The sequence below is a fragment of the Podarcis pityusensis genome, assembly GCF_964106645.2.
Source record: "Podarcis pityusensis genome assembly, chromosome: 17".
NCBI lineage: Eukaryota > Metazoa > Chordata > Lepidosauria > Squamata > Lacertidae > Podarcis > Podarcis pityusensis.
In genome coordinates this window covers 9,619,512-9,635,868 of record NC_138042.1, presented here as the reverse complement: position 1 = coordinate 9,635,868, position 16,357 = coordinate 9,619,512, and the positions used below count along the sequence as shown (strand labels likewise).

General features: G+C 48.2%; 1 protein-coding gene across 4 annotated transcripts in view; it reads right to left on the bottom strand.

Annotated features, from left to right (window-relative positions):
• Positions 1-16,357, bottom strand: part of RGL3 (ral guanine nucleotide dissociation stimulator like 3) — a 40,611-nt gene that overhangs the window by 5,868 nt on the left and 18,386 nt on the right. For all 4 annotated transcript variants that reach the window (XM_080988113.1, XM_080988111.1, XM_080988112.1 and 1 more), the window contains 9 exons: positions 14,773-14,988; positions 13,426-13,529; positions 11,671-11,755; positions 10,006-10,074; positions 6,795-6,872; positions 5,227-5,259; positions 4,916-5,037; positions 2,813-2,902; positions 804-948 (listed from right to left, as the gene is read on the bottom strand). In XM_080988113.1, the coding sequence (XP_080844239.1) occupies positions 804-948; positions 2,813-2,902; positions 4,916-5,037; positions 5,227-5,259; positions 6,795-6,872; positions 10,006-10,074; positions 11,671-11,755; positions 13,426-13,529; positions 14,773-14,988 (942 nt within the window). The remainder of the gene's footprint in view (positions 1-803; positions 949-2,812; positions 2,903-4,915; positions 5,038-5,226; positions 5,260-6,794; positions 6,873-10,005; positions 10,075-11,670; positions 11,756-13,425; positions 13,530-14,772; positions 14,989-16,357) is intronic.

The window sequence follows — 16,357 nt, the reverse complement described above, 5'->3', positions numbered from 1 at the left end:
TTTTGGCTAGAAATGAAACCAGCCTACCACACTAATAATAATAATAATAATAATAATAATAATAATAATAATTATACCCCGCCCATCTGGTCACCCCAGCCACTCTGGGCGGCTTCCAACAAAATATTAAAATACAATGGTCTGTTAAAACATTAAAAGCTTCCTTAAACAGGGCTGCCTTCAGATGTCTTCTAAAAGTCTGAGAGTTGTTTTTCTCTTTGACATCTGGTGGGAGGGCGTTCCACAGGGCGGGTGCCACTACTGAGAAGGCCCTCTGCCTGGTTCCCTGTAACTTGGCTTCTCGCAGCAAGGGAACCACCACAAGGCCCTCAGAGCTGGACCTCAGCGTCCGGGCAGAACGATGAGGGTGGAGACGCTCCTTCAGCGATGCCATCTCTTTGCACTCTCTGTGGCAACTGCATTACGAATCCCCAAGAGAATTTGCCTTCTGCTGCTTGCCCCTTGCTCTGCTCCATATTTCACCACCATCACGGGTGCAACTGGCAGTGATGCAACTGCAGGCCTTTTGGGTGTGGGCACCCAGGCTGTGGAGGCCCCTCCCCAAAGAGACTCTGCTTCTCCCTTTTGAGATGCTCTGTCACAGCTGTTTTATTTTGACAGGCATTTGATTTGTGTTGATTATTTTCTCCCCTTCTGTTTTATAGCAACATACAGACTTCTGCATTTTATGTTATGCCCTTGTTAGCTGTCTCGGTCACATAACGAGATCTTCTAAGATTGTCAATTGTTTCAGGGACCAAGAGAACGGGACAGAAACAGTTTTATAAAGAAAAATAAGCTACCTTGCTAGTGGGGAGTCCCCGAGTTGGTGAACAAGGGGTGCTAGGCGTATCTTCAGAGGAAAGGCTGCTGCAGGAGCCCAGAGGTGAAATTCCGGGCTTCTCAGGGCTTGGGGAAGCAGCAGAGGCTTCTGAGCCCAGGAGAAGTCTGCAAAGGAAGAGCAGAGACAGTGACTCAGGTGTTGGAGCATCACTGTCAGGTAGTGGTTAGTTATGTATCAGACAAGAGCTCCAGGGTCATATCCCTACTTCACCATGATATTCATTTGGTGACCTTGGGCCAGTCAGCATACCCATGTTAGAATTCCCGCTCCATGATTGCAGTCATGAGATTGTTGTCTATCACATGATGGTATATGTTTTGACTCCACAAAGTGGGAAGTGACGGAGACAGGATGTTTGTGTTACTGTGTTCCGTGAAGTGGGACTATTGTCTTTTTCTCTTTGCTGTCTGATGCTAGAGAGAGAAGGAGCCATGTTGCAGTGCTCCGTGTGTGTTTATATGTAAATAAAGTAGATTAGCCAAAATACTGAGTTGCTGAGGTCTGTTACGCATGAACTGCGCAAACTCTGCGGATCCCTAAGTGTGCCGGTTGGCATCGGTCGCTGTGATGTTTGGGCTGAAGAAAGCTTATGAAGCTCCCGAACGATCGACCAGGAGGGAGGAAACATGCCAGTCGCACATGTGTCTCTGCCAGGGTCCTACTTGAGTGTAGGCTGAACTCCTGACAACCCAAGCATAGCTTGCCTTGCAAGATTGTTGTAAGGATAAATATGGAAGAAAGGAACCATTTATGCCTCCTACAGAACAAATCTCTCTTTCATCACCAATACACATGACACTGAACACAATAATAATATAAATCTTGGGCTTGCATGGACCAGCAGATCCATCCATTGCCATACACTCACGGTGTGGCCTCGGCCATTGCACTGCCTCTCAACTTGGGTGCTCTGAACTCTTGGGAAAAATCAGGTTGCCAACTTTTATTTCTTTTACTTGGGACTCCTAGGTCATGTGTAGCTACGCAGCGAAGGGGAATTGAGCAGGCGGTGCTTTCTCCAACAGCATACCCCTCCAACATTCCTCAGATGAAAATAGGGACAGTTCTCACTGCCCGCAACAGACCGTTCTCAACCCCCCATTTTTAGTCATCTTCTCCCCCCCCCAAAGCATTTCCTACGAGAAGAAGGGCAAGTGCTATCAACACCACACCAACAGGACACACACCATCTGCTGCCCTGAGAAAACCCCTTCATCCCTATTTTATTTTATTCTTTGGAAGATTTACAAAAAGAAAATCTACGATCAAATCATATAAGTCAGGATGGCTTTCATAATTATGGGACTGTCCCTGGAAAATCAGGACACTTGGAGGGTATGCAGTAGTGTACCTGTAGGCCAGGAAAAGATTTGTTTGCCTGGCAGCTGTTCAAGACGCAATAACCTTGTCAGAAAAACATAGCTGCTTTAGGGAGGGAGGTGAGTGATCCCTTCCCTTAGGTAAAGCAGCCATTCTTCTAGATCAGGAATGAGGAACCTCAGCCAAGAAGGCTGCCAGGCTGGTTTTTAACCCAAGGGCAGCCCAACTGCAAAAGTGTAATCATGCCAGGGGATGCGATTTTCCGGAGGCAGACCAGGCCTAGTGGGAGGCAATGCCCAATCTCTCCAGCTTCACTTCCTCTGCCTCAAAAAACAACAACACAGAACGGGGTTCTCCAGGAGGCCGAAGGTCATCGGACAGAAGGGAAGTTTGTCCCAAGCACGGCAGGGTAGGAGCAGGGGGCACGAAGGAGAAAGGAGCAGGGAAGGAGCAGCGGGGCCGGCCCACCCATGAGGCGGACTGAGGCACCTGCCTCGGGCAGCAGAATCCCATGTGACCCCGGCAAGCGAGGCTTTGGCAGGAGGGAGCACCTTCCCATCTTGCCTTGGGTGGTGAAACGGGATGGGCCGTCCCCAAGGAGCAGCCACAGGAAGTATGCCCCCTCACGGAACACAAAGGCTGACTTACGAACTGAAGCGCTTGGTCAGGCTGCGATGCAGCTTCGGCGAGTTGGGACAGGAGTCGGCTGGTGGCTCAATCACACGGGAAATCCGGTAGCTGCAGAGGGAGGAGAGTAGAAGCATGGGCTATATCCCCCCAAGCATGGCCATTCTTCTCTGTTGGTGTGTCTCTGTTCAGCTGTCGCTTCTGACACCCTGCTGCCCTGCAATTTCTCAAAAAGGACATGCTTGGCTCTTTCCCTTGGCATCTGCCTTGTGCCACCCTCACAGTTATGCAGCCTGGTTTGGGGGTGGGACTGCAGGAAGGCCAGAAAAAAAGTTGACTTTCTCTCTTCCCATACTTTTAGCTTCTCTCGGACCCGCCACCGTCTCAGGCACGCTTGGTGAGGACATGGGAGAGGGCCTTCTTGGTGGTGGCTGCCTCCAGACAACTCCCTCCCTGGAGAAGCCAGACTGGCTCCCTCCTTGTCGTCCTCCTGTCAGGTGGTGAAGACCTTTGTTTTCCAACAGGTTGTTGGGAGCTGAGTACTTTTAAGGAAAGGACTGTTGCCATGCTGTTTATAATTGTAATTATTGGTATGTGGGATGTGTGTGTGTGTGTGTGTGTGTGTGTGTGTTTTTCTTTATTCTTAGTGGTTCTTATTTTTATCTGTAAGCTGCCTTGAGTCCCATCAGGGGGAAAAGGCAGGGCATAAATAAATGAATAACAATAAATGAATAATTAGCTGTGTAACCCACAGTGTGAACTTTGGGGGAATGGATTTAGATGGGAGATTGTTCTTGCTCTTGAACTTGGGCGCCGAGGGAGGGGAGGACTAGTGCACATTCCCTGTGCATTTTTAGGTATCTGAGAAGTGAAGAGTTGCTATCCCGGTGGGGAAACAGGTTTGCTATAGGAGATAGATGACATTCCCTAACCCACTCTGTCACCACAGCATTTTGGAGATACCAGGAGCCAGTGTGGTGCAGTGGTTAGAGTGTCTGACTAGGATGTGGGAGACCAGGGTTCAAATGCCCACTTGGCTATGAAGCTCACCAGTCACTGCCTCTCTGCCTAACCTACCTCACAGGGTTGCTGTGAGGATTAAACCAGATAGGGGAGAGCCTTGGAGGAAAAGGTGAGATATAAATGCAATCAGTTAATCATTTAGCTCCCCAAATAAAATCCACAGGACCAAATGGACTTAATGTTAAATACACATGTTTGTTTCTTTGTTTAGAAAATAAGGCTTCCGGTTCCTGTCTGCCTTAATGGAGAAAGCTCCCATGACAGCAGGAGATTTTTAGCGAAGAAAAAACAAGGAGGGTAATTATCCTTGCAAATTCCCCCCAGGGACAGGGAGGAAAGACCTTCATTCATGGTTCGTCTTGATACCTGGCTCTCGCTCTGGTGCGGAATGCGGGAGACAGGGAGGCACTGTGTGCAAATTATTAAAGATATCTTTATTGAAAGATTTTACAAACTTGCTCAGAACTGGAAACTTTCTTTTCCAGTAGAAGTAGCTGCACTGCGGCACTGGTCTGGACTGGAAACACAGTGTGTGGGGATGAGGGAGTTAACCCTTCCTTCCTCATAGCATTTTCCCATTAAAAACACACCTCCTCTGCAAAAAGGTGCTCTTTACAGTAAACAGCAAATAGTGGACTGGTGGGATGATTTTTAGCAGGGGGGGAAATGGTCCAAGGAGGAAACAATTAACTCGATCACCACATACAGTCGTCATGTTCCAGCAAAGGGTTGCGCAAAGTTACTTTTAATGGAATGAAGGAGAAAGTGGTCAACTCCAAGGACACTCGTAATGTGGACTTTGGGCCTTAATTTAAGACGCTCTGATTGAACTCTGAAGTGGTGCAATTGATAATGCTCCTAACTAGAGCCTTTCAACAGCAAGAGCCTAGGTTGTAATCACTGCAGGAGTAAGTAGCACTTTGCACAACTGGAACAACTTACACTTGTGCAACAGGACTCAATCCTCCAGAGCAGATCAGCAAGAGGGAAAGAGGGAGAGTCCTATTGCACAAGCAGTAGTCATTCTGCTTGTGCATTTATTTAGTTGGCCCACTATCAACCATTCTCTTCCTTGGCAGAGAACCCAACACCTTTTCCTACCTCTGCTCCTCAGAGAGCTGCTGGTGCTGGTGAAAGGCAAGACGGAATGATGGGTTTGGACAAAGATGGTACTCTTGACATGAATCCTGCAGCTGGCAGATCCAGGAGAGGATCACTGCTTCCTGGGAGGGAAAAGACATAGCAGTGAGGTGGGCGGTGGAGCCACATTTTGCATTCCTGTGGTTTGAAAGGCAGTGCTCTTCCTCCCAGTTCCACATCCTATCATTCCTCTCCATTCCCAGCTCTGGGCAATGAGCTAAGAGATGCAGAATCCCACCCACCCCCCTCCAGCTTTTCCACCTTGGATTTACCTTGCGCCTCTTCTCAAAGTTAATGAGGTTGCTCTGTGGGATTGAAAAATAAGACAGGGATTGTGAGCAACACCAGGAGACACAAACCACACTGCAGGGATGTTTGAACCACCCTACACCAGTGGTTTTCAAACAGGGGCACCCTGGGATGCCTTGAAAGATGGTCAGGGGTGCCACTGGCAACACTGACCTCTGTCCCTCTTTCCTTCCCTCCCTCCTCTGATGCCCTCTCACGTCGCTGCCTCCCAAAGGCTTGTACAGCTGTTTGTTGCAGCAGCCCTGGCTACAAGCTCCCCAAGTGAATGGTGCCTCTGGGGCTGCCCAGGAGGTGCTTCCCAGGCTCCTATGGGGCAGTGTGAAGAGATGCCTCTCTTTGGGGCAGGGGGCACAGCTCAGAGACCAGGGGAGGTAGCGGCAGCGGCAGCAGCTGCCCTGAGGACTCCCAAGGAGAGAGGAGAGGAGGATGAAGGAACACTCTATAACGGAGGGTGTTTGGAAAATGGTGAGAGGCTGCCAGCTCTGCAGGCAAGGGGTGGCATAACTGGGCTCTTGAGCCCCACAGGGGTGCCGCAGAAAGAACGGAGTTGGTCAAGGGAGCTGTGGACTCAAAAAGGTTGAAAACCTCTGCCCCACGTGGCTGCCAGCATTTGAAAAGCCTGAGTGCTTTTTTGTTTATAGAAAAAAGGTGCTGGTACGCACCATGAAGTTATTACAGTAAGTGTCACACTTTTAATGGGGGGGGGAGTGCCAGTACTCCCTTACCCTTAAAGGTAAAGGGACCCCTGACCATTAGGTCCAGTTGTGACCGACTCTGGGGTTGCGGCGCCCATCCCGCTTTATTGGCCGAGGGAGCCGGCGTACAGCTTCCGGGTTATGTGGCCAGCATGACTAAGCCGCTTCCGGCAAACCAGAGAGGCACGGAAAAGCCGATTACCTTCCCACCAGAGTGGTACCTATTTATCTACTTGCACTTTGACGTGCTTTCGAACTGCTAGGTTGGCAGGAGCAGGGACCGAGCAACAGGAGCTCACCCCTCGCGGGGATTCAAACTGCCGACCTTCTGATCGGCAAGTCCTAGGCTCTGTGGTGTTCCCCCCTTACCCTTAAGTACCCCCAGAAAAAAGTACTGGAAACCCCAAAGGAGGAGACAAAGGCTTCATTCACTGAACAAACTGAGTTTTGTGCAGATGCTGTGCACCTGGGGGGTGGGGCTAGCCACCTGCAGGGGTGGAGCTAACCACCTGCAGGGGCGGAGCTAGCTGCCTGCAGGGGCAGGGCAAGTGTCCCAAGGGGGTGCTGCAGGGGTGTGTGGTGAGCATCTCAGGGGGGTGGCACAGCGATGTCACCCCCCCTCAGGCATGACACCTGGCGCGAGCCACCCCCACCGCACCCCCTTCCTCCACCAGTGGTTACGTGACCCCCGAACCATCCTGAAGGGTTGATCTGGAACACCTGCCCAACCCAAATGGCCAGAGATCAACAGGAAGTCATTTGCCAGAGGATGCTCAGCCGCCCTGAAGAGGACAAGGGATGTTCTCGTACCACTTCTTCTTCCCCAAGATGCTCACCTCCACAAAATCTGGTAGTGCTGTGTCCAGCATGATCAGGTCAGTTAAAAAGGTGCCCAGATATGGGATGGTGGGAGCCTGCAACAAAGCACAATGGGACTCATGCACTCAAGCCCTTTGATTGCCCAGTGCACCACCCTCCCTTGGGAAATTAAAACATTTGGTGACACTTCCTTAGCAAAATATGACCATAGCTGTCAACTTACAGATTTGAAAATAAGGGACCAGCAGCCTCGAAAATAAGGCATCAGCAGCCAAAATAAGGGATTTTCCAAGCACAGGTATGTTCAACTTCTGAGCCTTCTGAGCCAAAGGCAGAAAGCCCAGCCGGCAGCCAAACAAAGCCTCAAGCGGTAGTTCCCACAGCGCAGCAACCCGGCAAAGGGGATGCAGCAAGGAAAACCACCGTCACCTCTCCGTTGGGAAGTGCTGAGCAAAGGTGATTCCCCAGGCAACGCGGCTGATTTGATCGGCACAAGGCATGCAAGCTCCACCCCCCAGTCGTTCCTAGACTCCTTATTGGGTGAGCAACGCAGCCAAGCAACACAGTTGGAGCCTCCCTCCTCCCTGGCCGGCAGGGAGGGAGGGAGAGGAGCTGCTTCCTTTGAAACCCGGGAAATTTAAGGGACATCATCAATAAGGGACAGCAGCGGGACACAGCGCTGGGATAAGGGACTTTCCTGCCAAATAAGGGATGGTTGACAGCTATGCATATGACCAATATGCAAATGGTGTCCAGAATGAAGGGAAAGGATGCTGTGGTTTCCACTGTTTGTTGGGTTTCCCTTCCTACTAGCAAGTTCACTGCAAGGGATTTCAAAAGAGGCGGATGTGTGCAAATCTCTCTCTGTGTGTGTGTGTGAAAACAAAGCTGAAACAAGATCTCTGTGAAGACTGCTAAATTGGTAGATGTGTGCATTATCAGATATAATGTAAAAATCTCAAATATTTCTAATTGTGGAGGAGAGAATGTTAGGAGGAGTAGCTAAACCTTTAGCTGACAACTACTCTTGCTAAAAAAAAATCAAAAGAGCACCATGTTCTTTTTTGGGGGTCTTTTTTAGGTACTAATTTTAGGGTTAACCCCACTCACTCTGAAACAAAACACAAAGATGGTACAGGATACAGAATTATGATATAGCTCCATTTGTTAGAGTATGGTGCTGATAATGCCAAGGTTGCCGGTTTGATCCCCATCTGGGACAGCTGCACAGCAGTGAGCTGGACTATAGATGATCCTCAGGGTCCCTTCCAACTCTAGTTTTCTAAGAGAAATGGGAATTCCAAAGGGTAGATGCCGCCACGCTGAAAGACGGATTTCTTGCGGGTGCATAATGAATATTATGAGGCACACACAGCATGGCCAGTTCTACAGATCAAAGCAGTCAAGTGGCATATGTGAGAGGTGATTCTCTCAAGTAAAAAGTTCCCCTTTCTCTTCTATCACGCTTCTTCAAAGTCATATTTGATGACATGTCATGTGCAGACTTTCATAGAACTGTAAAATCAAGGAATTGCCGATTTGGAAAGGATCCTGAGCACCACTGTCCTGCAATCCAGGAATCTCAATAGGCCATTCCCAATCCAATTTGAAACCATACCTTTGACTAATCTTAAGTAGTGTTTTCACACAAGAGGGAGAGTGTGGACACTCTGGTGGAGGTAATTCTTTGGTGAGAGTCTGGTTTTCAGGATCTAAAGTGTGAGGGAGGTACATTAAACATGTATTTCTTACCTCCCCTTTATGTTTATTTTGTGGGATGTGATCCATGAGAGGCAGTCAAGTACAACATTCCTTGTAATGCTAGAGAAGACATGCGAGGGAATGTTTGGTCCAGCCAGTCGCAACTTCCTGTTCCTCCTGGCTGGAGCATCCTTGCTTTTGCATGCGATAGAAGGTGGGCATGACCTAACCTGTCCAGGTAACAAAAGGACTAGTCAAGCAGCACACCTCCTTTTTTTTCCTTTTTACTTCCTTCTTCGTTTGACCAGCTTCTAGCTAGGTCTGCTCTGCTAGCTCTCAGCTAGCAGAAGCATTGGGATTATTCCCCCATATGGGGTAGATCCACATGTACATATTTGTAACTACCGTATTTTTCGCTCTATAACACGCACCAGATAAATTACATGCACGTAGTTTTTAGAGGAGGAAAACAAGAAAAAAAATATTCTAAACGAAACAGTGGATGTATGATTTTTGTGGTTCATGCTGTGGCCACAGACATGTGATCTGACAGTGAGTTTGGAGTAGCCCAATGCAAAATCCTGAGGATCCATGTGGATCCATGCTTTGTAACCACGTTTTTGCACCACTGCGGCCCCAGGCAACAGTGGGTGCGTGATTTTTTTGGTGCAGGCTGTAGCCATGGACATGCTATGTGATCTGATGGTGAATTTGGGGTGACCCAATGCAAAGATCCTGAGGATCCATGTGGATCCGTGCTTTGTAACCACGTTTTAAGTGGGGAGGGAAGGAAAAGCACTCAAGGGACAAGGAGCACGCTTGGGGTGGGTAGAGAAGGATGCTGCTAATAATGAAGAAGAGGGGTATAAGGGGAGAAGGCTCCTCTTCTCTCCCGCTTTGCTCCCTTAAAGCAAGCAGGCTCTCTGTCCCTCTCTCCTCCCCACTCAGTGGCTCTTCTCCCGCTTTGCTGTTTCAAAGCGAGCCACGGAGGAGGGAAGGAAGGGGAACCATGGATCCTCTGCTCACGACTGCAGCAGATCCCCCCGCCACCCGTAGGCATTCGCTCCATAACACGCACAGACATTTCCCCTTACTTTCTAGGAGGAAAAAAGTGAGTGTTATGGTGCAAAAAATACAGTAAGTCTGCCTTCAGGAATCCAACTGTGAACTGATACGAGTAAGCTTCTTTTATTGACTTTGAATAAGATTGTGGCATCTTTATTCTTTAAAGAGGGATTCAAGGGGATTACCAAGAATGTACAATTCAATCTGTATCAGATTGAATTGTGCAATAGTGAGAGGCTCACACAAGCCTGCAACCAGCTATCTGCTGTGCATATAAAAAAGGGGGAATGTAATTCTGCTACATAAAGGAACTTGCTAGCGCAAGTTAGGAAGGATATCAATAAACAATATATCCTCTCCTGCCACCCTGAACATTCCCACATATTTCCCTCAGAGTGGATGGACAGCTGGCTGAGGGGGGGGCAAGATGGCTCTCACCACTACCCTGGTCTGATGCTTCACCTTTGGAGATGCCCCAGCTGGGGGTTGTGTGCTGTTCCATCCGTCACTGGAGCCCTGTATACCTCCTTCCTGCGAGAGACAGAGAGAAAGGCTGCAGGATAAACTCAACTGATGTCCAATGTACCTTGATCCAACTGTACAGAACTGACCCTCCTAACAGGGGCTAATCTAAGAACTCAAAGGCTTTGGGGCATTTCAGCAGGTGCCTCTTGTTGCTGCAGCCCCTGAACCAAAAGAGGTTGCACCCAGGGCAATTGTAGCTCACACTGAACAGAGCATTTACACTTTCCCTGCTCCAAACATGGTGACTTAATGCCCCTGGGTAACACTTAACACAACATGGCTATACCAGTTGCACTGGCTCCCGGTGGAGTACAGGATCAGGTTTAAGGTGCTGGTTTTAACCTCTAAAGCCCTATACGGCCTAGGACCCTCGTACCTACAGGACCGCCGCTCCTGGTATGTCCCACAGAGGACCTTACGGTCTTCAAACAAAAACATCTTGGAGGTCCCAGGCCACAGAGAGGTTAGGCTGGCCTCAACCAGAGCCAGGGCTTTTTCGGCTGTGGCCCCGATCTGGTGGAACGCTCTGCCACAAGAGACTAGGGCCCTGCGGGACTTGACATCTTTCCAAAGGGCCTGCAAGACAGAGCTGTTCCACCAGGCCTTTGGCCAGGGCACAGCCTGACTCCCTCCTTTGGCAGTCTTCACAGAACTCTAGCCCAATGGTTGCCATCAATTTGATTTGAATTAATTTTATAATGAAATGATTTTAGAAGGTTGTATTATTTTATTGTTGTTAGCTGCCATGAGCCCAGCTTTGGCTGGGGAGGGTGGGATATAAATAAAAATTTATTATTATTATTATGGCAACTATCCTCAAGTCCAGCGGCGGAGCAAGCCGATCGGGCGCCTGGGGAGGCACGGGCCCTGTGCCTGGGAGCAGGGCCAGTCACCCACGGAGGCACCGCAGGGCCTCTGAGGAGTCTGCCTGCCTCCTTCCACTCAGCCACCATACAGCTGAGGGGAAGGCAATGGGCGGACTGTTTGGGGCAGCAGGGAGTCTGCAGGCGCTCAAGCCAGTGCGTCACTCCCAGGAGAGAGATGTAGCTCAGGCGTGCTGCAGGCCCCGCGGTGAGTGCCGCCCACCATTTTGTCACCCCCCTCAGCTGGGACACCCAGGATGGACCGCACCCACCACACCTCCTTTGCTACGCCCCTGCTCAAGTCCCCACTCCACCTCAGAGAAATCACAAATATTTTTGGGGGAGAGGAGGACCTTGGCCCCAAGGAGTTGGCTCCTATGCCCCGGGCTATTGAACACTCTCCTGATCCTGACAACACTGGACAATACATTACAGTTATACCTCGGGTTACAGACGCCTCAGGTTGCATTTTTTCGGGTTATGGACCCACCGAAAACTGGAAGTACCGGAGCGGGTTACTTCCGGGTTTTGGCGGTCACGCATGCGCAGAAGCACCAAATTGCAATCCGTGCGTGCGCAGACACGGTGTTGCGGGTTGCGAACGTGCCTCCTGCACAGATCACGTTCGCAACCCGAGTGTCCACTGTACATCCTTCTGAGCACATTATCCTGCATAAAAAAACACACAGCACACACAACATTGCTCTCCTCTTCCTCTCAAACGACACAGTTCTGCTACCTGCAGCAAGATTTCTCGGCACTTCAAGTAATTGTTGTCTTCGGAGAAGATCTGCGAGAGCTTTCGGAAGGAGCCCCTGGTGTCCCTGGGAGAGAAGTCAGGCTCAGTTTATGCAGCTCCCTGGCACAGGGGTCAGTGCAAGAGGCCACAGCCAGTCCAAGCTGTTTTGCAGCCTGAGGCAAAGGGCAAAGACAGTTGCACAAACACACCTCCAGAAGACTGACTGGACTGGAAGCTGAATCTTTTTTTAGCAGTGGCTGCAACAGAGCATCCTTTGTGGTGGAAAAAGGGCAGCAGGCTAGCAGGTCTTTCAAATCTCAGTGGCGCCCTGTGCAAGGCTAAAATGTGACACTCCCGCCTCTTGTCTCCTGTTTTGCATGTGTACTATGTCATAGTTGTGATGCCCTGCGGTGCCCCCCCTTAGCTTGGGGCCCGAGTGGGGGAACCGGTCACGCTGCCCTAAAGCTGCCCCTACAGACTAGCACAGGTCAGGCTGTGTGGCACAAAAAGCTCTGTCCTCCGAGAGAGAAGAAAATTTGTAGGACTCCGGAAAAACAGCTGGCCTTAGGCGGCCATTTCATTCTGCTTAATTTTCCAAGCATAGGCTTGTGTCAACTGAAACCACCAACTGAGACTGGCAGGAGCTCATCTCTCTCTGTTTGGGTTTTCATTTAGATTACAGTGGTACCTTGGTTTACAACCATAATCCGTTCCAGAGGTCTGTTTGTAAACCAAAACAGGTTGTAACCCAAGGCGTGCTTTCGCCAGTGGGGCCTCCAAAAAATTTTGTTCGTAATCCAAAAATAGGTTGCAAACCAGGACACACACTTCCGGGTTTGACGTGTTTGTAATCCAAAATGTAAGCAAACCAAGACGTATGCAAACCAAGGTACCACTGTAGTTTCTTTTATCCTGCTGTATTATGTAAAAGCTTTCATAAAAATCTTGTTTGAAAAGAAAAAGACTGTCAGGAGCTCTCTGGGGTCGCAGGCAAAACTCTTCCCCAGTCCTGGTTGGGGACGATCCTTGAACCTGCCAGAGCCCTGTGGTTTCTCTCCAAAGAGAAGCAAGAGTCTACTGTGGCCTACTTTACCCAGCCTTTACCCTAACCCTTTTTCAATGCTTTTCTTTTAGGGGGGGAAAAGGTGCTTACAGTAAGTGCGACACAGTGGGAAACTGTTTTAACTGCTATAGCAAAGGTGCCTCTGGACCTTAAATTGAGGCTCATACAACAAAAAAATAATATTTATAATATAGTGGACCCCATTATGTTTGTTTTAAAAAAGGGCTATCTAAGGTATCTAACTGTTGGTGATGCAACAGGGATAATGCTTCTCTAAAACATGTTTTTTCATTGTCCTATATTGAAAGATTTTGGGCAGAAGGTAACTGAAACCATCAACAGAACTGTACGGAACAACCTTACATTTACAGAGCAAAATATCCTCTTGAATTATACACTCAGCACATGGAACCCCACAAAAGGACAATACGAGTGGACTCTCCGTGCCCTGACCACAGCAAAAAGTCTGATACCAATGAATTGGAAAAATAAAAATGCAGCTCCCTTCTATGATTGAAGACTTATAGAAACTCGCAACATATGAACAACCTGTATATAAATGCAGGCTTGCCATGGACAAATTCAATGATATTTGGAATCCATTCTTACAAAGATGGTTAAAGGGAAAAAAGCGCCACACTTTTAACCAGGGCTTTTCTTCTAGGGAAAAATGGTGCCACCAAAAACCTCACCTGTGTACAGCAGCCCACGTCCGCTTCAGTCGGTAGATGGAGTTAGACTGTAGGGCAGAGAGGATGGCATGCAGCGAGGAGAAATTCCGGAGGGCCCGACATCGCTGGAGGGCAGGCGTACCATTTTGGGAATTGGGAGTGGGGAAATGACAAATATTTCAGTAAGAAAGGGGTAGGATTTAACGCTAGCGATTGGATTGATTAAAGATTTAACTGCAAAGCAATTGCTGCATTTTGAGTAAGGCTGCAAGCTTTTGATTCATTTAGTTGATAATCAAAGCATTTTTGACGTGTGGACTGTGACTCAAGAGAAAACATGGCCATTGTGCAGGCTATTACCACAATGCAGAAGAAAGAAGACCTTATCTTCTAACAATAGCTGGCAGCTTTTATTTAGTAAAAGAAAGTCACGTAATCTTGCACTTGTCAGTATCTCAACCCTCAACCCCCACAGTACTGAGGTTTTGATAAGGTACACATGTATTTACATTCAATTAAACTGACAGATCAGTTAGAAGGCAGATGATAATTAAACATTCTTCAAATCCATTACCGTTCCTCACTTTAATGCCACTTGTTTTGGCTATATTTTGATATATCATCATAAGTTTACATTGTCAGCGTGTCTGTTACTTTTGCAATGAAAAGTTGAGGGGGTCTGTGCCTTTGGCTTGTGCAGCTATTACGTAGGCCCATTTTTGTAATATTCACAAATTGTGGAGAACCAGTGAGCTGGCTGGAGGTACAATCCCATATGTTGGTTTGTGTGCCGACAGGAGTACAGTGGTACCTTGAATCTCAAACGCCTTGGTACTCAAACAACTTGGAACCCAAACACTGTAAACCAGGAAGTAAGTGTTCCAGTTTGGGAACTCTTTTCGGAAGCTGAACGTGCTTCATTTTGAGTGCCACACTTCTGTTTCGAGTGTTACGCTGAGGTCTGTCTGTTTTTGCTATTTATTTTGCGTTTTAGTTTTTGCGGCTCTTTGTTTTTCTTTTTGAGACTGTGTGGAACCCAGTTCAACGATTGATTGATTGATTGATTGATTGATTGTGTGACTGCAGTACATTGTTTACTGCTTTCATTTTATGGATCAATGGTCTCATTAGATAATAAAATTCATGTTAAATTGCTGTGTTAGGGATTGTTTTTGAAAGTCTGGAACAGATTAATCCATTTTGCATTACCTTCTATGGGAAAGCGTGCCTTAGTTTTGGAAAACTTTGGTTTTGGAACGGACTTCTGGAATGGATTAAGCTTGAGAACCAAGGTACCACTGTAGAGGCAGGGCTAAGGAAACAAGGAAAACTAAGGCCAGCTAGCTCACTGGACACAGAAGCTCTTACCTGGGCAATGTCGATCCATTTCTCTAGCAGGTGTGCCCGCTGGGGAAAGCGCAGAGTCAGGTCTCCCAGTACAGATGCAATGACACAGCTAGTGACTGCATTGAACTGGGCCACAGTGGCTCGGACACTGGGAGCCATGTGCTGATTCTCCTTCTTGTCTCGTTGCGACCACACGCAGCCCAGGCAGTGGAAGGGCAGCACTGCTCGGAAGAGTTCCTGGGGAAGGAGAATGAGAGGGAGGATGAGAGAGAAGACCACCCCAATGCCACTCAGTGCAACCACTGCAGAAGAAGAAGAAGAAGAAGAAGAAGAAGAAGAAGAAGAGGAGGAGGAGTTTGGATTTGATATCCCGCCTTTCACTCCCCTTCAGGAGTCTCAAAGCGGCTAACATTCTCCTTTCCCTTCCTCCTCCACAACAAACACTCTGCGAGGCGAGTGGGGCTGAGAGACTTCAAAGAAGTGTGACTGGCCCAAGGTCACCCAGCAGCTGCATGTGGAGGAGGCGGAGGCGCGAACCCAGTTCCCCAGATTACGAGACTACCGCTCTTAACCACGACACCACAATGGCTTTGGATCTTGGATCAGATCTCCAAGATTCAAAGTCAACTCTCTACCATTGAACTATAAACAATATACAGGGTAAAAGGTAAAGGTAAAGGACCCCTGGATGGTTAAGTCCAGTCAAAGGCGACTATGGGGTTGTGGTGCTAATCTCGCTTTCAGGCCGAGGGAGCCAGCGTTTGTCCACAGACAGCTTTCCGGGTCATGTGGACAGCATGACTAAAACGCTTCTGGCGCAACAGGACACCGTGACGGAAACCAGAGCACATGGAAATGCTGTTTACCTTCCCACCACAGTGGTCCCTATTTATCTACTTGCACTGGCATGCTTTCGAACTGCTAGGTTGGCAGGAGCTGGGACAGAGCAAGGGGAGCTCACCCCGTTGAGGGGATTCGAACCACCGACCTTCTGATCGGCAAACCCAAGAGGCACATTGGTTTATACCACAGCCTCACCCACGTCACAATATGCAGGGAAGTGATATACTGGCACTGTTAGGAAGGTTAGCAAATAGAAGGCTTTATAGCCTCTTTCTATGGTGAGGCATCTGATCAAGACCTGCATTTTAAAATGAGCTTTAAAAATATATTTGCAAATGTTTGTATCTCTCATGCCAGAGAGAAACCAGCTGGCTGAGTACTTTGGCAGATGTTTATCTTCTTGATCAAGGGCCCCTCTGATCTATAGCAGTGCTTCAGGGTTGTAAAAGGAAATTACAGGCTGGGAGCAAAAGGTCACACTGACCATACAAATTACAGAATACAATCAAGCTGCAAAGACACAATTAAGAGTTGGTAAATAGTAAGTTTTATTGTTTAACAGAAGACTCGAGCCATATTTTCATAAGGTTAAAGGGCAAGAGCTAATAGGAACAGCAGCTGGCTAGGAAAAGGAGTTGTAAACTAAAGAGGCTGCTTTCGAAACTGTTTTTATTAAAGTTCCTTTTTACTTTGAAAAGGCCTTTCCTTCTAAAAATCTATCTACGTTATGTATGAAATATATTGGCTTAAATGTAATTATGCA